This window comes from Canis lupus, chromosome 10, assembly GCF_048164855.1.
Source record: "Canis lupus baileyi chromosome 10, mCanLup2.hap1, whole genome shotgun sequence".
In the NCBI taxonomy this organism is placed as follows: Eukaryota; Metazoa; Chordata; class Mammalia; order Carnivora; family Canidae; genus Canis; species Canis lupus.
The window spans coordinates 12,132,881-12,158,506 of record NC_132847.1 but is presented as its reverse complement, the minus strand read 5'-3'; the positions used below and the strand labels follow the sequence as shown (position 1 = coordinate 12,158,506).

Here is a 25,626-nt window from a genome sequence, read left to right as displayed (position 1 = left end):
CATTTACCATTCGAATGGTCCTCAAAAGAAAGCAGGGGCAGCCATCCTTATATCAGATAAACTAAAATTTACCCCGAGGACTGTAGTGAGAGATGAAGAGGGACACTATCTCATACTTAAAGAATCTATCCAGCAAGAGGACTTAACATTCTTCAATATATATGCCCCGAATGTGGGAGCTGCCAAATATTTAAACCAATTAATAACCAAAGTGAAAAAATACTTAGATAATAATACACTTATACTTGGTGACTTCAATCTAGCTCTTTCTACCCTCGATAGGTCTTCTAAGCACAACATCTCCAAAGAAACAAGAGCTTTAGATGATACACTGGACCAGATGGATTTCACAGATATCTACAGAACTTTACATCCAAACTCAACTGAATACACATTCTTCTCAAGTGCACATGGAACTTTCTCCAGAATAGACCACATACTGGGTCACAAATCAGGTCTGAACCGATACCAAAAGATTGGGATCGTCCCCTGCATATTCTCAGACCATAATGCCTTGAAATTAGAACTAAATCACAACAAGAAGTTTGGAAGGACCTCAAACACGTGGAGGTTAAGGACCATCCTGCTAAAAGATAAAAGGGTCAACCAGGAAATTAAGGAAGAATTAAAAAGATTCATGGAAACTAATGAGAATGAAGATACAACCATTCAAAAACTTTGGGATGCAGTAAAAGCAGTCCTAAGGGGGAAATACATCGCAATACAAGCATCCATTCAAAAACTGGAAAGAACCCAAATACAAAAGCTGACCTTACACATAAAGGAGCTAGAGAAAAAACAGCAGATGGACCCTACGCCCAGCAGAAGAAGAGAGTTAATTAAAATTGAGCAGAACTCAACGAAATTGAGACCAGAAGAACTGTGGAACAGATCAACAGAACCAGGAGTTGGTTCTTTGAAAGAATTAATAAGATAGATAAACCATTAGCCAGCCTTATTAAAAAGAAGAGAGAGAAGACTCAAATTAATAAAATCATGAATGAGAAAGGAGAGCTCACTACCAACACCAAGGAAATACAAACGATTTTAAAAACATTATGAACAGCTATACGCCAATATTAGGCAATCTAGAAGATATGGACGCATTCCTGGAAAGCCACAAACTACCAAAACTGGAACAGGAAGAAATAGAAAACCTGAACAGGCCAACAACCAGGGAGGAAATTGAAGCAGTCATCAAAAACCTCCCAAGACACAAGAGTCCAGGGCCAGATGGCTTCCCAGGGGAATTCTATCAAACGTTTAAAGAAGAAACCATACCTATTCTCCTAAAGCTGTTTGGAAAGATAGAAAGAGATGGAGTACTTCCAAATTCGTTCTATGAGGCCAGCATCACCTTAATTCCAAAACCAGACAAAGACCCCACCAAAAAGGAGAATTACAGACCAATATTCCTGATGAACATGGATACAAAAATTCTCAACAAGATACTAGCCAATAGGATCCAACAATACATTACGAAAATTATTCACCATGACCAAGTCGGATTTATCCCCAGGACACAAGGCTGGTTCAACACCCATAAAACAATCAATGTGATTCATCATATCAGCAAGAGAAAAACCAAGAACCATATGATCCTCTCATTAGATGCAGAGAAAGCATTTGACAAAATACAGCACCCATTCCTGATCAAAACTCTTCAGAGTGTAGGGATAGAGGGAACTTTCCTCGACATATTAAAAGCCATCTATGAAAAGCCCACAGCAAATATCATTCTCAATGGGGAAACACTGGGAGCCTTTCCCCTAAGATCAGGAACAAGACAGGGATGTCCACTCTCACCACTGCTATTCAACATAGTATTGGAAGTCCTAGCCTCAGCAATCAGACAACAAAAAGACATTAAAGACATTCAAATTGGCAAAGAAGTAGTCAAACTCTCCCTCTTCACCGATGACATGATACTCTACATAGAAAACCCAAAAGTCTCCACCCCAAGATTGCTAGAACTCATACAGCAATTCGGTAGCGTGGCAGGATACAAAATCAATGCCCAGAAGTCAGTGGCATTTCTATACACTAACAATGAGACTGAAGAAAGAGAAATTAAGGAGTCAATCCCATTTACAATTGCACCCAAAAGCATAAGATACCTAGGAATAAACCTAACCAAAGAGTAAAGGATCCATACCCTCAAAACTATAGAACACTTCTGAAAGAAATTGAGGAAGACACAAAGAGATGGAAAAAATATTCCATGCTCATGGATTGGCAGAATTAATATTGTGAAAATGTCAATGTTACCCAGGGCAATTTACACGTTTAATGCAATCCCTATCAAAATACCATGGACTTTCTTCAGAGAGTTAGAACAAATTATTTTAAGATTTGTGTGGAATCAGAAAAGAACCCGAATAGCCAGGAGAATTTTAAAAAAGAAAACCATATCTGGGGGCATCACAATGCCAGATTTCAGGTTGTACTACAAAGCTGTGGTCATCAAGACAGTGTGGTACTGGCACAAAAACAGACGCATAGATCAATGGAACAGAATAGAGAATCCAGAAGTGGACCCTGAACTTTATGGTCAACTAATATTCGATAAAGGAAGAAAGACAGTCTCTTCAACAAATGGTGCTGGGAAAATTGGACATCCACATGCAGAAGAATGAAACTAGACCACTCTCTTTCACCATACACAAAGATAAACTCAAAATGGATGAAAGATCTAAATGTGAGACAAGATTCCATCAAAATCCTAGAGGAGAACACAGGCAACACCCTTTTTGAACTTGGCCACAGTAACTTCTTGCAAGATACATCCACGAAGGCAAAAGAAACAAAAGCAAAAATGAACTATGGGGACTTCATCAAGATAAGAAGCTTTTGCACTGCAAAGGATACAGTCAACAAAACTCAAAGACAACCTACAGAATGGGAGAAGATATTTGCAAATGACATATCAGATAAAGGGCTAGTTTCCAAGATCTATAAAGAACTTATTAAACTCAACACCAAAGGAACAAACAATCCAATCATGAAATGGGGAAAAGACATGAAGAGAAATCTCACAGAGGAAGACATAGACATGGCCAACAGGCACATGAGAAAATGCTCTGCATCACATGCCATCAGGGAAATACAAATCAAAACCACAATGAGATACCACCTCACACCAGTGAGAATGGGGAAAATTAACAAGGCAGGAAACAACAAACGCTGGAGAGGATGCAGAGAAAAGGGAACCCTCTTACACTGTTGGTCGGAATGTGAACTGGTGCAGCCACTCTGGAAAACTGTGTGGAGATTCCTCAAAGAGTTAAAAATAGACCTGCCCTACAACCCAGCAATTGCACTGTTGGGGATTTACCCCAAAGATACAGATGCAATGAAACGCCGGGACACCTGCACCCCGATGTTTCTAGCAGCAATGTCCACAATAGCCAAACTGTGGAAGGAGCCTCGGTGTCCATCGAAAGATGAGTGGATAAAGAAGATGTGGTCTATGTATACAATGGAATATTCCTCAGCCATTAGAAACGACAAATACCCACCATTTGCTTCAACGTGGATGGAACTGGAGGGTATTATGCTGAGTGAAGTAAGTCAGTTGGAGAAGGACAAACATTATATGGTCTCATTCATTTGGGGAATATAAATAATAGTGAAAGGGAATATAAGGGAAGGGAGAAGAAATGTGTGGGAAATATCAGAAAGGGAGACAGAACGTAAAGACTCCTTATTCTGGGAAACGAACTAGGGGTGATGGAAGAGGAGGAGGGCGGGGGGTGGGGGTGAATGGGTGACAGGCACTGAGGGGGGTCACTTGACGGGATGAGCACTGGGTGTTATTCTGTATGTTGGTAAATTGAACACCAATAAAAAATTAATTTATTAAAAAAAAGAAAATCAATGTCAAGATATACTTAAAATAATAATAGAAAATTAGGAGGAAATTATAGCAATTTAAAGTAGATCACCTTTGATTAGTTATTAGCCAAACTAAGATAATTTTTATTATGGGTATACAGATAATAAATTATAGAAACAAAAGTTACTTTTAAATTGTAGTTTAAAAAATTAAATAATATAAAATATCACCCAAGAAACAAAAATTACTTTTAAATTGTAGTTTAAAAAATAAAATAAAATAAAATAAAATAAAATAAAATAAAATATCGCTCAAGAAATCTCAAATGTTGGCACCAGGCATATAGCACTGATGCCTCTGTGAAAAGATTTGTGGTGAGTATCTACTTCTTCCTGGGGTGATTGGGTTAATTTATTAAAAACTGGTAGAACATTACTTTTTCCTTTTACGCAAACTCCCATAAAGAAACTTAACTACAGGTAATTTGACAAAATGAAATGTTAAATATCCTTTTATCACCATAGGAAGAAGTATTTTTACCACCACAGGTAGTAAAAGACAGCCATTGACAGAAAATATATAACTTTTTGCATCTAATCTGTCAGAACACCCATTTTGAAGTGCATTTAAATGAAAATGAAAACATATTCATCAAAGCAGCACAATGCCAATTTTCAAGAGAATTTTAGAAAATCATGTTTTCATCAGATTGTCAGAGGCAAATGAGAATTGCCATTTTGAACTAATAAAGAACAGAGAAGGGAAATTGACTTAGATGACTAGCGTCATTAAAATTAAGTGGGATGTGAAAATATTTAAACAGAATAAGCGCTGAAAGTAAATTAGCTATTTCAAATGTCTTCTGTTTGCATTTGCCCAATTTTCAGTCCTAAACCCTGACATTGTGACTTAGAGTTGTAATTTTTTATATCCATCTTGTATGAAAACACTCAGCATACAGTTCCCTCTTGATGCATATTTATCGTGTTAACAATCACCCAGGAACTGTTTTAAGACTTTTGGTAAAAAAAAAAAAAACCACAAAAAAACAAAACAAAACAAAAAAACCCCACCATTTGTTACTTAATCTTCAACTCTGTAAGATCACCACCACATTAAGAGGAAGAAATTTGTGCATAGAAAGTTCAACTTGCTTACCCAATCTACAATAAGTACTAAGTGACAGATTTGGGATTCACACTCAGAGCTTCCCCCCTGCCCCCTTCCCAGTGCTCTTCAAGTGCCTTACCTTACAGTCATAAATCTGACTCAAGCGAGATCATTACAGAAAGTAACCTCACTTGTCCCTTTTCATTCAAGCTACACATTCCATACGGAGTCAAAAGAGAACACAGGGAGAAAGGTTAGGGACACCAGCCATCTCACAATTTTCTTGCTTACTCAATCCCGTGATCTTCATTCTACCTTCTACCACTCGTCAGAGGCAAAAGCCAAGTAGACAAAAATTGAGAAGGCTGACTTCGAGCCTTTTAGTTTTCTCTTTATCTTCCTTGTACTTACGCTCACACTTCTCCTTGGATAGCAAGAGTCCGTTGTTGCTTGGACTCTTGCTCCAAGAGTTAACAAGAGGGTGTGGCATTTATTATTTAAGCTTCTTCTTGAGAGCTGGCATTCAAGCCAGTGCCTGCCCCTCTAGTCAGTGGCTTTGACCTCTATACAATCTGCTTTTGGGAGAGTTAAAAAGATAAACATTGTTTAAAAACTCCCATAGCTGGTTCATTAAGTCAGAATTTCCACTGATACCTGCTAAGTAATGGCTCTGGTAAGCTTATACTATATTAAAGCAGTATTCAAAACAAAATACAGCCTCTCCTTATTCAAGGAGAAACTGAGTCCAGTTTCATGTTAATTTAGCAGAAAGGCTTTCCACACTCTCTAGTCATATGACCAAGCCAATTACTTAACTGTCTGAGGCTTTCTTAACCTTCCTTCTTTATGACTAAGGTCCATTCTTTTGGGAGAAGAAATTACGTAAATGAGGTTTAAAGCCAAAATATTCTTTGACAGAAAGGATATGTATTATTATGAAAAATATTGTTTCTTCAGCTATTGTAAGTTAGCTAATAAATACCAGAGAAAAGCTCTACACACTTCCGATTATTTGAATTCATTTCTCTTTACTTATTTGTAGATTTATGTGTGTGTGTGTGTGTGTGTGTGTGTGTGTATGATTTTATTTGCTTATTTATGAGAGGCCCAGAGAGAGGCTGAGACATAGGCAGAGGGAGAAGCAGGCTTCCCGCAAGGAGCCGATGTGGGACTCGATCCTGGACCCCGGGATCGTGCCCTCAGCTGAAGGCAGACGCTCAACTGCTGAACCACCCAGGCGTCCCTGATTTAGATATATTTCTGTTCAATAAATCTCAAATGTCTACTACTATCACTGATAGTAGAGTTACAGCAGTTAACAAGGTAGCTCATAAATCCAACTCTTCTAGGGTTTACATTTTGATGGACGTTTATTTCTTGAGGATTTTTTTTCCTTTTAAACAGTCAGTATGAGGCAATTTATTATTGACTCCCCTAGTTCTATGTATAACTGTAGCTGTCCATTTGGAAGAATTTGCAAATTACTATTAAATGTTAGAGGGCCTACGTAAACATTAATAAGTAAATAAATAGTGTTGACCTGTGAGAAGGTCTTCAGGACAGAGTGCCTCAGGAGGCAGTTAGTTACATAATTATATTCATATGCATTTCACTATCATTGGATCATGTACCAGATTAATGAGATTAGTAATGTTATTGTGGGTGTTGCTCTGCTTTCATTGATTATTTTTAGTTGATATCTCACATACTACAATTTAATCCATTATCACATAAATTCCATCTTTGTTTATAAGAGGACAGTCACATAAAAATGTTTATCAAGGCCGTTATACTCCTTTAAAACTTGGAAACTTTGAAGACTGTGACTACATATTATTAAGCGGAAGTACTTTAAAAAGAGGAAGTACTCAGAGAAAGGAATCATAAACTAATTATCCCAAGTTTGCAAACTATTTCCCCCAGATTTACATTATTTTAACTTTTAGGATGAATTCAGTGTTTTTGGATGAGTACTGCATGTTAAAATGGGAATTCAAAAGTTCTTAAAAATTACTCCAAATTACTAAAATGTAATCATTTTCAACATCTGTTGAATGTCAAGCTAGTTGAATACCTTCAGTTATGCCTGTATACACCTGGATGGATAAATGGAAGGATAGATACATAAATAAATGGTGGATGGAAAGAGGAACAAATTGAATTATGCTACAATTAAGTAAATATTAAATGTAACTATACTTGAACTCATCAAAAAATGAAATAGGAATTAAGCTGACAGTGTTGAACTTTAAATGTTTCATAAATACACATTTACTAATACTTAAAATGCTCCTGTGATTAAGAATAAAGGTTAAAACATATTGAGAAAGCTAAAATTTTAAATTTCATTCTTAGATAGTATCAATTTAATCCTGCCATTTAAGATGAAAGTAAAGCATTTGTACTCACCTCTTCTCTTTCAGATTTTGTACCTTTTTCTATTTTGTAAACATGCATTCTCTTCTGTAACCATAATCTCTCTATCTTATTTTTTATTTTTTTGTATTTAGATGGATTCACTGCTCTTCCCCATTCATTTTACAATATTCATAGTATTTAAGGAGTTTTTAAAAAGTCATCTCTGAGTTGGCTGGATTTCATTGTCATATTATTTTTTTTTGCATGCCTTTTATTTTCTTTTAAAGATTTTTATGTTTACTTGAGAGAGTAGAGAATACAAGTGGGGAAGAAGGGCAGAGGAAGAGGAAGAAGCTGACTCCCCGCTGAGCAGAGAGCCAAGGTACAGGTGGGTGGTTCAACTCCAGGACCCACCCAGGATGAGTGAGAATCATGACCTGAGCCCAAGGCAGACTTAACCAACTGAGCCACCCAGGTGCCCCTTTTGTATGCCTTCTCAATTAAGGCTCATGGATGATGTATTTCTGAGAATTCTGTTTGCTTTTAAAATTTTCTGATTATCTATGGTTTTCTTGTCTTGTTTTTTACTTCTGAGAGGATACCCGGAACACTCACTACCCTGTAAGACAGAGATGTATGTACACACTGAAATTCCTGCCCTGGAAAACTTGAAAGTTGACCAGCCAACCATCTATTGTACTAAATACAATGACAGTTAAGCCCCAGATTTTGTATGAGTTCTCAGAAGAGGAAGAGTTTGGGCAAAAGCACAGAGATGGGAAACAATCATGCAGAGGTACTATCAGAGTTTTGACATTGTGGGAGCACATGGTAAGATAAAACAGGATCACAGAAAGTCACAGAAAGAGACATGGCCTGGCCCTTGAAGGCCCTGAAACCCAAACTTTGCTTGTAGGAACACTATAATAAAACGATGTCAGTCAATTCCTACTCCACTCCTACCATCACACTCTGCTGTGTGCTTCAAAATCCCACTGTCTTGGGATGCCTGGGTGGCTGGGTGGTTTAGTGTCTCCCTTTGGCTCAGGGCTTCTCCCCCTGCCTATGTCTCTGCCTCTCTCTCTCTCTCTCTCTCTCTCTCTCTCATGAATAAATGAATAAATCTTAAAAAAAGAAATCCCACTGTCTTTTGGCACGGAGTATCACACTTGTCTTTTCTTCACAGCATTTCTGAGTTGGCTTTATCACAAAGTTGACTTTCTCAGCAATGACTCTTTTAGAACACACGTGTTCCCTGAAAAAACATTTGACACACATTTGACAATGTCTGCCAGGTGCTTTTGAACTTGAAAACAACTTGGCTACAAAGAATATCTAGTTTCGCACCTTCTTTCTTTCAATACCTGCAGATACTACTATACTATTTTCAAGCAGTAGATTTTGCTTTATGGATTGGTGAAGCCAGCTTAATGTTAAGCCCTTACAAGGGACTTGCTTCTTCTCCTAGGGCACCTGAAGAATTTTGTATGTTTCTTTTAAGATATATATAAAACTGGGATTTATAAATTTCTGTAAGTTGTAATCTCATTTTTTTTCTGAAAAAATAGGTACCCTTTTCATTTGTGGCTTCAGTTCTTCCTGTATTCTATGGATATTATATCCCGATTAATTGATTTATCTGTTAACCTCTTTGTTGTTATGTATCAGCATGTGGCTTTTCTTTTTTTATTCATTGTCTCCTAATTAATTATATATCTCTTCCCTTTACATTTACCTCAAATCAATATGCCAGTTTTTCACTTTGAAACCTTTCTTCTTTCGGGTTCTAACTTGTATATTTGTCCCATTTTGACCTTCTTTAGTCTTTATTTTTCCCTCCGCTCTCAATCATCCATTTTCGTAACTTTGCATTGACTTGTCATCTTGTCCTAGAGCTCTTGTTATGGGGAATATAGTTGCATAAAACCTATGGCATGAAGAACTTTCATGCCATTGTTCTCTGTTCCTTGGGTTATGTTTAATTTCAAACTGGGGATTTTTTCCTTTATTTTGTCCTGTTTTGTTTTACTCAGTGTGTTAATATAGTTAATGGGCCTCGCCCCACCCCACCCCCGCCCCATTACTCTTGTTTAATATGGAATCTGTATTCTTACCTCACCATATTTTATTCTAGGTGTGAATTTACTCTGACATGCTTTGTTTTTGTCTTGCTGTGGTAGCTGACATACTCACTCTCCCTGCCTCTGGGAGAAGATGTCCAGGCCCCCAATCCCTAGAGCCTCTGAATATGTTACTTTAAGTGTCAAAAGAGCCTTCGCAGAAGGGAGTAAGTTAAGGATTTTGAGAGAGAAATATTCTGGATTGCCTGTGTGGGGCTGATATAATAAAAAGAATCCTTAGCAGAGGGGAGTAAGAGAAAAATTGAATAGCGATGTGCGATGGAAACGGTTGTTGAAGCGATGTGTTTGAAGATGAAGGAACAAGAGCCAAGGAATGCAGGCAGCCTCGAAAGCCTGGAAAAGAAAAGAGAACAGGTTCTCCCCTGGAGCCTCTGGGTGGAACCAGTGCCACTAACACCTTGATTTCAGGCTGTGAGATCCGTATCAGACTTCTGGCCTCTGGAACTGTATGTGAGATAATAAATTTTTATTTTAAGCCACTAATTTCTTCTATTTTACTGTAGCAGACATAGGGAATTAACACAGTAAAGGATGTTTAGAACAATTCTTCCTTAGATCTGGACATAATCTGAGCCATTTTACTTTTGGGTGGAATTCTTTCTCTTTTTTTTTTCTTCCAAAAAGTATTCACTCTTAATTTCATGAATCTCCTTAGTCACTAGTCTGGTCAAGGAAATATTTGTGGTTATTTCATTGATTATGTTTTGTTTTGTTTTTGTTTTTGTTTTTGTTTTTGTTTTAATCTCTGATTGCCAGTTCCTTCCTGGTGCTCTGCTCTGTAGGCATGTATTTTAAGGGGCTTGACTTCTATCCCTGGCAATGAATTCTGTCATATGTCCCTACCACACTTTGCTTACCCATTCCTCTGAAGTTGGAAACTAAACTAACATGACAGCTCCCTGCTAGTATAAATAATGGTATTAGTATCAGCCTTGCAATGGTCTCTTTAAAGAATGAGATTATAGGATCATGGCTTATATGCTTATTTAATTTTATAATATGTTGACTAATTGTTCTTCAGCATGGCTGCAGAAGACATTTTAGATCATGAAGATTTGTTTTTTTTTAAACCCATATCCTTATAATCATGTGTATAGTTTGACCAGTTTGACCTAACTTTTACCAATGTGATACATGTAAAATAGTATCTAATTTTTGTTTTTACTTTTTCTGATCGGTAAGAAGGCTAAGCATTCTTGATGAATGTGCCTGCCATTCAGTGACTCTAAGAGGCTGAGCCCCTAGTAAGTGAAGGGAATGTACAGAGGCAGCACCCACTGGGGCCAGAGAAGACTGAAGGAGGCTCGAGACCATGGCCTGGTTCTAGTGTAACTGATAAATAAAGGTAAATACAGATTGTCCCTGAGGGAGGGGGGTGTATGCAGTGGTGGATGGGGGGTGGGATGGAGCTAACCACAGAGTTTGGTCTCTGTACAGAGCCCAGCTGTTTCCAGAGGACATAGACTGGGGCCTGGAACAGATGCCTGGAGAATGAGACTTCTAGGCTTGACCAGAAGAGGATTCATTATGAGGGCCAGGGAATGTAAATCTAGGGGTTTTCCCTTTCTCCAAACCTCTTGGGAAATAATTAGGAAAAGAATAGCAAAAGAGACAGTGGCTTGTTGTAAAAATACACGAGCCTATTCCCAGTGGTGGGGGAAAATTCAAAATATTTTAGGGTTGTATAGAATTATGAAATGCCCTCAAATCCACACCTATACACTCACATATACCAAAGCTATAACTGTTTCACATAAGTTAAATAATATTACTAATAAGATCTAATGTGAATTGTTTTCTATCATTCAGGCATGGTTAAACCCTAGTTCTCTCAGGTATTGCCTTCTCTGTGGGGAGATTCAATGATGTGGTTACTGTAGACACAAGAAAGAATGTTCTTTAGTTAATCCAAGTCCTCTTTTCTCTTGTTTTGATGTCAAGTGCAAGATACACAAATTCAAGTTGATGATAGTTCCCAGTGGATGAAAGCAATGGCTCTAGTCTGAGTTGTGGCAGTCCTTGAATCCTGTGAGGATCAGCAGGGTTCCTGGTGTGTGCTGATGTAATCCCTAGGTCACAGAACACTGATGCTGGCTTGCATCATAATAGCCCTGTTGGTATGTTGAGCACTGGTCAGGACAGTGATTTAGTGAGGAAGTAGTTTCTCTACTGATTTGTTGTTCGTGAGTGTACAAGTGAACTAGTTTGATTCTTCGTTATACTGATTGGAGTCACTCTCTGAAGAGGAGGTGAATTTGAAGAGGTGATTTGTTGTTTGTGAGTGTACAAGTGAACTAGTTTGATTCTTCGTTATACTGATTGGAGTCACTCTCTGAAGAGGTGAACCATGAAGCAGAAACGAAAAAGGAAGCATCTAGAAAGGACAAGTTCCCCCCAAACTGTCAAGAGGTCAAAAGGTATGTGTTAACCATCTTCTCTGAGCACAGGGTGACAAGGAACTGCCTCTAAAGAAAGGAGGAGAGAAGAAGGGAAGCGGGGGAGGGATGTGTATATATGCTAGTCTTTCTGAGGGCTCAGATAGTCTCTGAGAGTCAAGAGAAAATTCAAGTGACCAAAACCTTGTCTCTGCAGCTTAAGACCTGTGCCATCTCTATGTCACTCTGGGTTACTGCATTACAGACTTAGTGAGTGGCTGATTAGTACTCTTTCTGTGGAAATTGTATTTTCCTATATTTTATTTCTGCCTAAGGGCATTGATGTAGTATAGGATGTTATTATAAGTTTTCCAGTAGTACTTTCTCCTGTTAATGAAGAAGAAAATGTGGCTCATAGAAGTAAGGAGAAATTTTTAAAAGAGCACTTGAAACTGGTTGTACAGGGGTGAGAGTATAAAGTCAGAATTTACTTACTCAGAAGCAAAAAAGAATTTTGTCTCAGACTATGAGAATGTAAATGCGGGGTTCCTATCTAAAATGCAAGAAAAGGGCAGAATATGTACATATACCACTGTTTAATGATAATGGTTAAATTGAGGAGATTGTTTCTGAAGAAATGGAAAACTGAAGTAGTTCTGGTTGCTATGGAAATTAAAAGTAAACAAGTAACATCTAGGAGGAGAAACCATTGTTCAGTGCTGGGGAGTTGGGGGAGGGCAGATTAAGGCTAACCCTGAAGTTACAAGTGTTGACTCCTACTTGGGAAGAGGACTTGATATTTCCAACAATGTTTGTGCTTTCTGGGGAGAGAAGACAATACTCTGGTCCCTGAGGCTAAAGGTGAATCCTCTGAATCAGAATACTTCTCCTGCTATTCCTCCTTGAGTCATCTGTCTTCTGCAGGTAAGGGGCAAGGAAAGGCATGCAAAGTCAAGAAGATTAGGGCAGTGGGAGCCTGAACAGACTGGTAGACACCCAGCTCAGCATCTCTCAGCTAGTGGGAGAAAGGTACACATCAGAGCCAGTTATAATCTTATCCTCATCTCAATTTGGGAATCCGAGTCTCTTGTTCTTATATCCTCACTAGGAACTGAATATGAACAGTTTTCATGGGGCAGCCTCAGTGCCGCAACCATTTAGGGCCGCCTGCAGCACAGGGCGTGATCCTGGAGACCCTGGGTGGAGTCCCATGTCAGGCTCTCTGCATGGAGCCTGCTTCTCCCTCTGTCTGTGTCTCTGCTTTTCTTTCTCTCTGCATCTCTAGAAATAAATAAATAAATAAATAAATAAATCATTTTTTTCTTTTTACTGTTCAGAACAAAGTAAGTACTTCCATAGAAGTCAATGGGAAGAATAGGTTAGGGAGAAGAGTGTAGGAGGGGGAACAGAATGGAACCAGCTGTTTTTCTGACTTATATTGAAATTTTTAGGAATCTCAAAATCAAGCAAATTTGATCCACCACCTGGCCACTGTTTGGAAGACAATACTCTGGTTCCTGAGGCAAAAGGTGAATCCTCTGAATCAGAATACTTCTCCTGCTATTCCTCCTTCAGTCTTCTGTCTTCTGCAGGTAAGGGGCAAGGAAAGGCATGCAAAGTCAAGAAGATTAGGGCAGTGGGAGCCTGAACAGACTGGTAGACAACCAGCTAAGCATCTCTCAGCTAGTGGGAGAAAGGTACACATCAGACGCAGTTATAATCTTATCCTCATCTGTTACTTGGGAATCTGAGTGTCTTGTTCTTGTATCCTCACTAGGAACTGAATACAAACAGTTTTCATGGGGCATCCCCAAAGCGGCAGTGGTTTAGGGTGCCTGCAGCCCAGGGCGTAATCCAGGAGACCCTGGATCAAGTCCCATGTCAGGCTCTCTGCATGGAGCCTGCTTCTCCCTCTGCCTGTGTCTCTGCCTCTCTTTCTCAATGCATCTCTAGGAATAAATAATGAATAAATCTTAAAAAAAAAAAAGACCTTTCAGAACAAAGTAAGTATTTCCATAGAAGTCAATGGGAAGAATAGGTTAGGGAGAAGAGTATAGGAGGGGAAACAGAATGGAACCAGCTGCTTTTCTGACTTCTATTGAATTTTTAGGAATCTCAAAATCAAGCAAATTTGATCCACCAACTGGACCCTCTTTGGAAGACAATACTCTGATATGTGAGGCTAAAGGTGAATCCTTTGAATCAAAATACTTCGGCTATTCCTTCTTGAGTCGTCTGTTTTCTGCAGGTAAGGGGCAAGGAAAGGCATGCAAAGTCTTGACAGTTCAGGGCAGTGGGAGCTTGAACAGACTGGTAGACACCCAGCTCAGCATCTCTCAGCTAGTGGGAGAAAGGTACACATCAGACCCGGTTATAATCTTATCTTTATCTCTTACTTGGGAATCCGAGTCTCTTGTTCTTGTATCCTCACTAAGAACTGAATACAAACAGTTTTCATGGGGCATCCCCAAAGCCTCAGCGGTTTAGGGCCACCTGTAGCCCAGGGCGTAATCCAGGAGACGCTGGATCAAGTCCCATGTCAGGCTCTCTGCATGGAGCCTGCTTCTCCCTCTGCCTGTGTCTCTGCCTCTCTTTCTCTCTGCATCTCTAGGAATAAATAAATAAATCTTTAAAAAAAAAAAAGATTACTGTTCAGAACAAAGTATTTCCATAGAAGTCAAAGGGAAGAATAGGTAAGGGAAAAGAGTATAGGAGGGGGAACAGAATGGAACCTGCTGTTTTTCTGCCTCATATTGAATTTTATAGGAATCTCAAAATCAAGCAAATTTGATCCACCAACTGGACCCTCTTTGGAAGACAATACTCTGGTCCATGAGGCTAAAGGTGAATCATCTGAATCAAAATACTTCTGCTATTCCTCCTTGAGTCATCTATTTTCTGCAGGTAAGGGCAAGGAAAGACATGCGAAGTCTAGGCAGCTTAGGGCAGTGGGAGCCTGAACAGACAGGTAGACACCCAGCTCAGCATCTCTCAGCTAGTGGGAGAAAGGTACACATCAGACCCAGTTATAATCTTATCCTCATCTCAATTTGGGAATCCGAGTCTCTTGTTCTTGTATCCTCAGTAGGAACTGAATACAAACAGTCTTCATGGGGCATCCCCAGTGCTGCAGTGGTTTTGGGCCACCTAAGCCCAGGGTGTGATCCTGGAAACCCTGGATGGAGTCCCATGTCAGGCTCTCTGCATGGAGGCTGCTTCTCCCTCTGCCTGTGTCTGCCTCTCTTTCTCTCTGCATCTCTAGGAATAAATAAATAAATAAATAAATAAATAAATAAATAAATAATAAATAAATAAATAAATAAATAAATAAATCTTAAAAAAAAAAAAGATTACTGTTCAGAACAAAGTAAGATTTCCCGTAGAAGTGAATGGGAAGAATAGGATAGGCAGAAGAGTATAGGAGGGGGAACAGAATGGAACCAGCTGCTTTTCTGACTTATATTGAATTTTTTAGGAATCTCAAAATCAAGCAAACTTGATCCACCAGCTGGCCACTCTTTGGAAGACAATACTCTGGTCCCTGAGCCTAAAGGTGAATCCTCTGAATCAGAATACTTCTCCTGCTATTCCTCCTTGAGTCATCTGTCTTCTGCAGGTAAGGGGCAAGGAAAGGCATGCAAAGTCAAGAAGATTAGGGCAGTGGGAGCCTGAACAGACTGGTAGACACCCAGCTAAGCATCTCTCAGCTAGTGGGAGAAAGGTACACATCAGACCCGGTTATTATCTTATCCTCATCTCTTATTTGGGAATCCGAGTCTCTTGTTTTTGTATCCTCACTAGGAACTGAATACAAACAGTTTTCCTGGGGCAGCCCCAGTGCCACAGTGGTTTATGACCCTCTGCAGCCCAGGGTGTGATCCTGGAGACCCTGTGTCGAGTCCCATGTCAGGCTCTCTGCATGGAACCTGCTTCTCCCTCTGCCTGTGTCTCTGCCTCTCTTTCTCTCTGCATCTCTAGGAATAAATAAATAAATAAATCCTTTTTAAAAAAAAGAATTTCTGTTCAGAACAAAGTAAGTATTTCCATAGAAGTCAATGGGAAGAATAGGATAGGCAGAAGAGTATAGGAGGGGGAACAGAATGGAACCAGCTGCTTTTCTGACTTATATTGAATTTTTTAGGAATCTCAAAATCAAGCAAATTTGATCCACCACCTGGCCACTCTTTGGAAGACAATACTCTGGTCCCTGTGGCAAAAGGTGAATCCTCTGAATCAGAATACTTCTCCTGCTATTCCTCCTTGAGTCATCTGTCTTCTGCAGGTAAGGGGCAAGGAAAGGCATGCAAAGTCAAGAAGATTAGGGCAGTGGGAGCCTGAACAGACTGGTAGACACCCAGCTCAGCATCTCTCAGCTAGTGGGAGAAAGGTACACATCAGACCCAGTTATAATCTTATCCTCATCTGTTACTTGGGAATCCGAGTCTCTTGTTTTTGTATCCTCACTAGGAACTGAATACAAACAGTTTTCATGGGGGAGCCTGGGTGGCTCAGATGTTTAGCGCCACCTTCAGCCCGGGGCCTGATCCTCCAGACCTGGGATCCAGTGCCTTGGTGGGCTCCCTGCATGGAGCCTGCTTCTCTCTCTGCCTGTCTCTCTCTCTCTCTCTCTCTCTCTCTCTCTCCCTCTGTCTCTCATGAATAAATAAGTAAATAATCTAAAAAAACAAAAACAAAAAACAAAAGGAACACAAACAGTTTTCACTATCAGACGTTAGAGAGAAAGTCCGTGCATTCATTTTGGGAAAATATCATTTATTGAGGGATGTATCCAGAATTGCTGTATGTCAGTTAAACCTACAAGCAAAGAATTAATGTAAAATTAAACCAAAGATTTCAGTACTCTAGTAATTTCTCACTGAAGAAATGTAAAAGAGCTCTGAATCGTTAGTCATCCATGTAAAAGAGTCTTATAGGTAATGACTTACGGAACATGAGCTCCCCATGCAAAACTACAAAACACATAATCTAAAGTAGATTCTGCAAACACAATGAACACTAAGATTTAGCTTCAAAGAAAATCATTTACTTGAACAATAGGAATGGTAAATAAGAATGTTTACAGTTATTAAACATGTAAAAACATAAAACACTATCAATAAAAAGATTTAAAAAACCAAGTTTTAGAAATGAGAAATCATGTTCTAGAAATCATAAGAAATGTGGATGAGTTAAACATCACATTTGTCAGAGGAAAAGAACATTTGTGACCTGAAGGCTAGAGCCATGCTAGAGCCGGGAATTACTTACAAATATAAATCAGAGTGATCAATACATTGGCAATACAAAAAAAAGGATTAAGATAAATGAGGCTAAAATGTGAAAGTATGACATATCAAACTAATGATTGTTTAGAATAAAACAGAGAACGTAAGACAGATAAAGAAGTAATTGCCAAGATTTTTTTTTTTCAGAACTCTGGAAGATACAAACCCTTAGAATCAGGAAACATTATTAGGAAGCTCGTTACAGAAATGGCAAAAATAAATCCCCACTAAACTAAGGACACTAAAGCCAATATTCAGAACCTCAATAACAAAGATGTTAAAGCAACTGGGGAGAAGCACACAGTCTTTCAAAAGAATGGTGATCTGTCAGGCAGTGACCATATCCACAGCAATTATCTAATAACAATATAACATAATGTGCTGGATGAAAAGAACAGTCACATCATAAAGAAAAGAAGGGTGAAAAAAAGACAGGTTTCAGATAAAAAAGTAGAAAACATAAAAGATAAAAAATTTGAAAACACAGAACGTATTTGGAAAGATGAAATGGAAGCCAGGAACGGAAGGTGAGCTGAGAAGTCTGTGATTGAATGCCAGTAGGTTTTGATGATTTCCACACCCAAACCAGGAATCACTGATTCGCAGATAATCCACCAAACAGATGTAACTGAAGTACTGGATGACAGTCACATACAACTTGACTGGGAGCTCAAGTATTCTAAGCTCCTTATTTTGCACAAAGAATGGGTGGCACCATTGACTCAAATAAACAACTCTACGCTCAGAAAAGAAAGGAAATCAGGTAAATAGAGCCTGCCCGTTTGTAAAGCCCCTAGTCAGTCCAGAGTATGTGGAGCATTTATTATCATCTACCGAAGGCTTTAACAATTTACCGCAAACAGTGGATTAAGGACAACAAAAATGTATTATTCTCTTATGGTTCCAGAGGTCAGAAGTCTAAAATACGGCATATGGACCGCTCATCTAATCCCAAATAATGTTCCCATCTCAGGGTCCTTAATCTAATAATATCTGCAAAGTCCCTTGGGCCTTAAAGGTAACATTATGGACTCTGCAGATAGGATATGGGCATCTTTTGATGAAATGCGTGAGACACAGTCACGTATGTATAGTCAGGGAAACAAATACTAAAATATATGGACTGTACACTGTGATGACACAATTTCAAGACACACCGCAGCGACCTCAATAAAGACAATGTACATATATTATATCCAGCTAGCCATGAGCACTTGGGAAAAAGTAAAAATGGTCGAATACTTCTATTTTGGAGCTTTGGCCAGAAAAGAGACTATACTATCCCTGAGTGTCTGACACAGAGTAAGCAATCCAAGTGCACTGAATATATGAAACACTAGATATATCTTTTAATTCTAATTCAATTTACAGAAATCTTAAAGAAGCAAAAGGATACTCCACAGCCTGGTGAGAGTACCTCACAGGAAGAACACAGTGCCGTTGTCTCAAGTGACCTCCCCTGTGCCTCTGACAATAAGAATACGGGTAAGTCGAGATGTCTGAACTGGAGGTGGGTAGTGGCAAAGGGAGATGTAAGCATGGCTGAGGGTCCAGCTGAGCATTTCTATTTACAGACTCATAGATGAGAGATATAAAGTGATCCAAGCCCATGTCCAGATGAGAGGGATAACACAAGGTCTTTTTTCTCTCCAGGAGATGTTCATTGCATCTATATAAAACAAAGCCTGGAGATTCAAGGGGAATCTCAGAGAGGACAAATATCCATAAGTGCAGGGCCATGTTTGCAAAGGTGGAGTCTAAAGAAATGTCAGATCTCTCTGAGAAATGGAAATATAAACTCAGTCTGAACCTGAGAAGATGAATTCTGTTGGTCATAATGTGGGCAAATCTCTGACAGCTGGTGTGAAATGGGCCAGCAAAGAACAGATAGGGCATCCAAGAAGGAACCAGTAGATTTTGCTTTTTCGCTAAGAGAGGACTGAACTCCTTAGCATATGTCCTTTCATGGGGAAGAAGGGGCAGAGATTGGAAAGAGACCCTTCGATTCTTCTCCAACAACCTCCTAACCCTCATGAGCACACAGGAATATTGATTCCATCACATACTCTACTAGGCTTAGCACAAAGTCCTCTCACAGTTACCCCTATTGACACTTGTCTCTTCATTTCCCATTCTCTGGTCCCATTTCTTTCTTTTCTTTTTCTTTTTCTTTTTATTTTTTTACGGATCTTAATCATTTATTCACAAGAAACACATATAGAGAGAGGCAGAGACATAAGCAGAGGGAGGAGCAGGCTCCCTCAGGGAGCCCAACGTGGAACTCAATCCCAGGAAGCCAGGCTCATGCCCGGAGCCAAAGGCAGGTGCTCAACCACTGAGCCACCCAGGCATCCCTCTGCTCCCATTTCCTTATACTCTCAGACAGATTCATAAATTCAGATCCTCACATCTTGAACCTTCACAACTCATTTTGCAGCATATGTATTCCTCAAGTTTGCCTTCTCTAATGACATTCCTTAGATACTATCATCTCAAACTCACACAAATAATCTCACTCTTGTAGAACTTCATATTTCACATTAACAGTGAACAAAGCCACACAGTCATATAACATCGTGTAAAACTCCTCTGTCCCAGGTCGCTTAGGCCCCTCAGATAATTCCACAATCTAGGACCTCGCGTGAGGTCTTGCCTCTATCCTTGCCTCTATCCTAGCACTTTCACAATCTCAACAGATCTCACAAAATTACCCAGGTCCATATCTCTCTCATAAATCAAATAGACAGTATGTCACAACTTGAACCTCAGTGGTACATGACACCCAGATCACTCATACCACCTTTACAAATACGGGATTATGCAGTACCATTCGCTAATATATTATGCTCATGCTACCTTTACGTAGAATGGCCATGGCACCCGTACGCTTTCTACATAAAATTGTTAAAATATGACAGACACGTACACAATCAGACAGTACTCACCGAACACGGTACACATACTACGTCTCTAAAAAATAATCCACCCCCCACTGACTTGTCTCATGCCTATAACATGACCTACCAGATACTCTCCAGCGACCTAAGAGACAAAGTGGTGCATTTTGTGATGTTAAATTTGGGTACAAGCTTAAATAAACTTTTTAAACATAGGAAGAGACTCAATATGTTTGAGTTATTTTATCAGGAACAGAAATTTACCTATTTACTGAAAGTTGAGTTTGCAAATGTAGATTAAGAGGAAGAACAACTAACTGGCGATTTTCGGGATGTGTTGAAGTTCATGATAGAGGTAAAACCCGATCCCAGAAATATACATATTTTACTAGGAAAACAATCAACAACTTAGAATTTAGCTGTTAATTAGGAAAGTTTAGTGGTAGGCTTATGAGTATGGTAAGTATAGAGGCAAAAGCTGATCAGAACAATGTGTGTGGAACATGACGAAGATGACACCACTAACTAGGCCAAGTGACAGCTGAGCCATTTGGCCAGTCCGTAGCTCCTGACAGGGGAGCTGTGCCCGTTGCTGGGAAGTGCCGTCTGGAGTCAGCTTTGGGGATCCTCCTGGAGTCTCCAGTCCTGCAGAGCTGGGTAGCAGAGCCCTCAGGTGAGGTCCCTGGAGCACAGGAGCAGATATGTGGAAGAGGAGGCCAACAGATCGCAGTCTGTCCTTCCTCCCTGTAAATCCTAACCCTCCCCGGAGGCAGCAGGACCTCGGTATCATAAACCACAGGTGGCAGACTGAAGACCTGTACTGACATACCTGCTCTGCATTTATGCTTGTGGTAAATGGAGTAGTAATAACAAATAATATGGGCAATTACCATGTGCCAGGCAAGAATTTGAGCCTCTGATCAACTGCAGAAAACAACCTAGGGCTCTCATGCTCTTATAGGTAACCAGACATTTCATTCCAGCAAATATTTTTAGGTACCTAGATTTTAGACCTTTGGATAGAAGCCAGACTATAATCTTCCTGGGAACAAGTGCTGTGTGTGTTATTATACATGGTATTTCTCGAATGTTTAATGGAGGCAAAGATATCATCTCTCTGATTGTCCTTCTCTTTCCCAGAAGTCTTAAACACAGATGAAGACATTCTACTTTCTGGACCCTCTGGGTTGGCCCAAGGCCACAGCCAGAGGGCAGAAGTTTCAGACTCAGAATATATTTCCCGTATCTCTCCTGCAGACAAGCTCTTTGACAGAGGTAATATGGTGGGAGTGGGAGGGGCTGGGGGGAAATCAGGCAGGGAGGTGAGGCAGCATCTTAGCCAAAAATTAGAATTACGAGCCTATGCCCCGCAATGCCATAAATGACCCCTTCTCACGAGGACTGTCCAAGGTCTGTATTCCTAATTAATAAGCAGAAATGTACCAGGGAGGCTTCCCTGTCTTCTTTGGAAGAAGCTCTTAAAAGATCTGAATGAGAAGATAAAATATCTAAGAGAAATGTGGAAATATATTTTCGGAAAGGAAGTTTGGGCCATGACCGTGAAGTCTTAATTTGAACATTTCCAGCACCAGGGTTCCCCAGGAACCTTGAAAATTCATTTTACCTGCATTTGTACATTATATATCTATCTTTTTTAAAGATTATATTTATTTTTTTATGAGAGGCACAGAGAGAGAGAGAGAGACAGGCAGAGGGAGAAGCAGGCTCCATTCAGAGAGCCTGTAGTCGGACTAGATCCTGGGTCTCCAGGATCACACCCCCAGCTGAAGGTGGCCCTAAACCACTGAGCCACTGGGGCTGCCCTCTATCTATCTATCTATCTATCTATCTATCTATCTATCTATCCATCTATCCATCCATACCTCCTCCGTGTGTTTTTAAGGGTTAATAGATAGATATCAGATATCAGTACATACGTAGAGAGATACACATGCAGAATTCTTCATAAAATTGCACCCCATGCCCCCTCATTGCACAGTGTCCTATAAGGAAAACCAAGCTGAGAATATCCTACTTTAGTGACTGCATACTGTTTTACAGCCATGGTTCTAAGTGTCCAATACTCTCTACACATGTCCAGAAATCTCACGAGATAATATCATGGTCATTCACTATAAACACAGTTTTACTAATTATTATTTCGTTATATTTAGGAGTAAGTGAAGTTTTAAAAGATAAAGTCACCTGAAAATCGTAGCATTTCAATGAAGAAAGTCACCTTAGTTTCTATGAGAGTTAAGTCTCATGTGTGGTAATGATGTCTAACTAATAATATCCATTCAGTGTAGCTCTTTGAGTTGACACAGACTCCAGAAGATGCCATATCTCAGAGTTTTGTTTTGTTTTTAATCCTTTCCCCAGAATTCTGGAAGAACCAAGAGAATGTGCCTCAGCCTGAGTCATATGTGGTCTCTCCTGGCAGTGAGATTGCAGAAGAAAAGTCCTCTTCCTCAGAATACGTCTGCATCTCCCCTTCTGGTAAGTTTATCCTCGCTAAAGAGGACGGTAAGGGAAATACACAGGTCGCGTCTGAGCAGAGACAGCAGGTACAACTGAGCTGCTCAGCCCAAGCCTGACTTATCTTTTTCTCCCCTTGAGAGCAGAAGAGGGCTTCAGGGCAGAGGGACTAGGACTGAAGCCCCTGCAGAGGAACAGAAAGGGAGTGTAGCTTCAGGGGGAGGACCCAGTCACCGTTGTAGCTTCAGGTCAAGTAGAGCCCCGCAGTGGTGTGGACATTTCATCACACCCTTCCCCCTCAGAGGTGCATGAACTCATCCTCACCCACACTCCTGCATCTGTATTCCTTCCTACCAGTTCTGGTCCCATTTCTCCTTCCTTTTCTCCTTGCCTTCCTTCCTCATTCACTTTCCCATTCTCTGGCATGGCATAGCTACACCCTTGTCCCTTCATTCCCTCACACAGTCAGACTCATCCACTCACACACTAATACCATAAGTCCTTCACAACCCCTTGTACAGATCACCTGTTTTAACTCCCTCACACTAAGCCAAACTGCAGAAAATGGATATACCCTGAGGAGGATGGACTTTCATGTACAGCCTTTCTCATCCACATGCCACTTCACTCATGAAGACTCGGGCACTTCACAGAGCGGCATATTTCAGGAGCTCAGGTCACTTCTGCTGGCATTCTAAGCTACAGTGTCAACAGGAAACAGCATTATTCCCGCACTTGTTCACATGCTCTGTCACACTATGTAACACACATGCACACACTCATTCACTGTCACCTCTGAGTAACATCAGAAACAGTCACCAGGGGTGCCTGCGTGGCTCAGTCATTTGAGCATCCGACTCTTGGTTTCAGCTCGGGTCATGATCTCAAAGTAGTGAGATCCAGCCCCATGTCACACTCCACGCTCAGCAAGGAGTCTGCTTGTCCCTTTCCCTCTACTTCTGCTCTCTCTGCCTCTGTCTCTCTCTTGCAAATAAATAAATAAATACATTCTTAAAGGAAGCGTTCAACCAGATGTGTCCCAAAACACACATGCAAGTCCACAAGACACACTACACCCACATCCCTGCATAGTTATAGCAGGTACACACCTCAAATAAAACACACCACTCATAGAATGCCGAAATACCACATGTGTACAGACTTCTGCTCCACACATCTGCATGGGAATATTCTCATGGCCACCTTGACACCTCCGGACGTCACATACAGACTCTATTTGTCTTACGTTTGAAATTCTCTTTCGTAGGAAGCCATCAAAAACACCAAGATGTTTCTCATCCTGGACAATCTGAGCAACATGAGACTTCTTCGCCCTTTCCATATGTCTCATTTCCATTCCATCTGGTCAGTAGTACTCAGCCCTCTGTTCCCTCAGTGCAACCACAGAAGGAAAGGCTCATGAAAATTTACTACATGCATGTCCAAATGAAAAGGGGGGTGGCTGTCTTAAGTGATTCAGAGGAAGAGCAGGAGCCTCCCTCAAAGAAGGCAAGACTAGAAGAAATGGCCTTTCCTGAAAAGGTCCATACAGAAGTCACCCCGTCTCATGTGTGTACGAAGGAACTCCTAACTGGCAGTGAGTCCAGCTGGAACAGTGAAGCTCAAGAGGCAAAGGAGGAGGCTGTCAGCCCAGCAGAGACTCCAGCTGTGGAGGAATGTTCCAGGGCCAAGACCCCCGAATGGCTTGTGGCCCTGGATAGTGGCTTCAGGTGCATGGGCTGCTGCCGGGTCTTCCCCAGCTTAGAGGCCCTACAGGAGCACGTCCAGCATGGGGTCACTGAGGGCTTTAGCTGCCATACTTTCCATCTGGCCTTAGCTTGCCTGAAGAGCAAGAAGAACAGGGCAAAGAAGAGAAGGGGGGAGAATACCGGGAAGAGAACACACTGAGGCCAGAAAGAACATCATTCTGGCATGAACATGTCTTCATGCTAATAAACAGACTCTCTGCAGCCCCTGAGAGAGGGAAAGTAGAGCAAACCAGACTCTACCAAGGGGCTTTCTTTATCTTCTCTAAACAACCCTCGTACCCACCTCTATTTATACACATCTACCACCCCGCCACTACCAGTGCACCAGCAGCAACAGGAGCAGAGGACCCCTTTCCACTCTATCCACTGCTCTCCCAAGAAGGAGGAGAAGAAGGTGGTTCTCACCATGCGGAACAGCAAGACACTCACATGCAGTCTAAAGAGCATCATACACCAGCGTATCCTCTCTACCACTACACTGAAAAAAGGAGACTCCCTGGAAGCAGGGACTGCTGGAGGCCACATGGTCAAAGAGGTGAGGGCCCTAGGGCTAGGAGAACACCTCGAGGATGCCTGGGACTCAGGGTTCTGAGAAAAGGTTCATCCACCAGTGATGTCTCCCTGGGTTCTTTAATAACTATGATGCATAATTTTCTTCAGAGGAATATATACTTGGGGTGGAATACTTGATGGATGATGAATTAATGAGATTGCTTCCTTCCTATGCCTTTGAGGAGTCGGGTAAGGACAAGACTAGTCAAGTAGGGCAGAGAAGCCTGGGCCCATTATTCCTTAGATAAACCAGGTGTCACAGGAGTCTTAGCCCTGGGCCTACCTCCCTTTCAAGGGCAGAGCAGAGATGGACAAGGGTTAGTATGAAGGCTAGTCACAGTCCCACCTTTTTCCTGGGTGAGGGTGAGATCTCAGATGTCATGTTGTGAGTTTCATACCTGGAAGAACCTGCTAGGGAGTTACAACCACTTGAAAGAAACAACCAGAGGACTCCTATTTAATATATCCTAGGAGCCAGTAGTTCTAGCTGCTTCCTTTAAAGTGTCAGATGGAACTGGAGAAGAGAGACAAAGAAGCTACTCTTCTGCTATGGACCATTTCTGGCATTTCTGGCTTGCTTTTTTTTTTTTTTTTTTTTTAGAGCAACCATGGTTATGGGGGTGGAGGGGGTGGAGGTGAAGGGAGAGAGAAAATCTTAAGCAGGATCCCCCAGCAAGGAACCTGACACGTGGCTTAGACTCACAACCCTGAAATCATGACCTGAGCCAAAATCAAGTCGGATGCTTAATTGAGCCACCCAGGCACCCTGATTTCTGGCAACTTTTAATGTGTTGCTTCCTGGAAGATCCCCATATTCTTTTATGAA

At 40.7% G+C, this 25,626-nt stretch overlaps 1 protein-coding gene across 1 annotated transcript in view; it reads left to right on the top strand.

The window, feature by feature from the left end:
- LOC140642019 (uncharacterized) overlaps positions 1 to 25,626 on the top strand; it is a 456,943-nt gene that overhangs the window by 430,280 nt on the left and 1,037 nt on the right. Inside the window, exons 8-17 of the mRNA XM_072842624.1 lie at positions 13,271 to 13,411; positions 13,930 to 14,067; positions 14,586 to 14,723; positions 15,295 to 15,435; positions 15,961 to 16,101; positions 18,476 to 18,589; positions 21,142 to 21,276; positions 22,384 to 22,500; positions 23,747 to 24,209; positions 24,317 to 24,706. Of these exons, the coding sequence (XP_072698725.1) occupies positions 13,271 to 13,411; positions 13,930 to 14,067; positions 14,586 to 14,723; positions 15,295 to 15,435; positions 15,961 to 16,101; positions 18,476 to 18,589; positions 21,142 to 21,276; positions 22,384 to 22,500; positions 23,747 to 24,209; positions 24,317 to 24,706 (1,918 nt within the window). The remainder of the gene's footprint in view (positions 1 to 13,270; positions 13,412 to 13,929; positions 14,068 to 14,585; positions 14,724 to 15,294; positions 15,436 to 15,960; positions 16,102 to 18,475; positions 18,590 to 21,141; positions 21,277 to 22,383; positions 22,501 to 23,746; positions 24,210 to 24,316; positions 24,707 to 25,626) is intronic.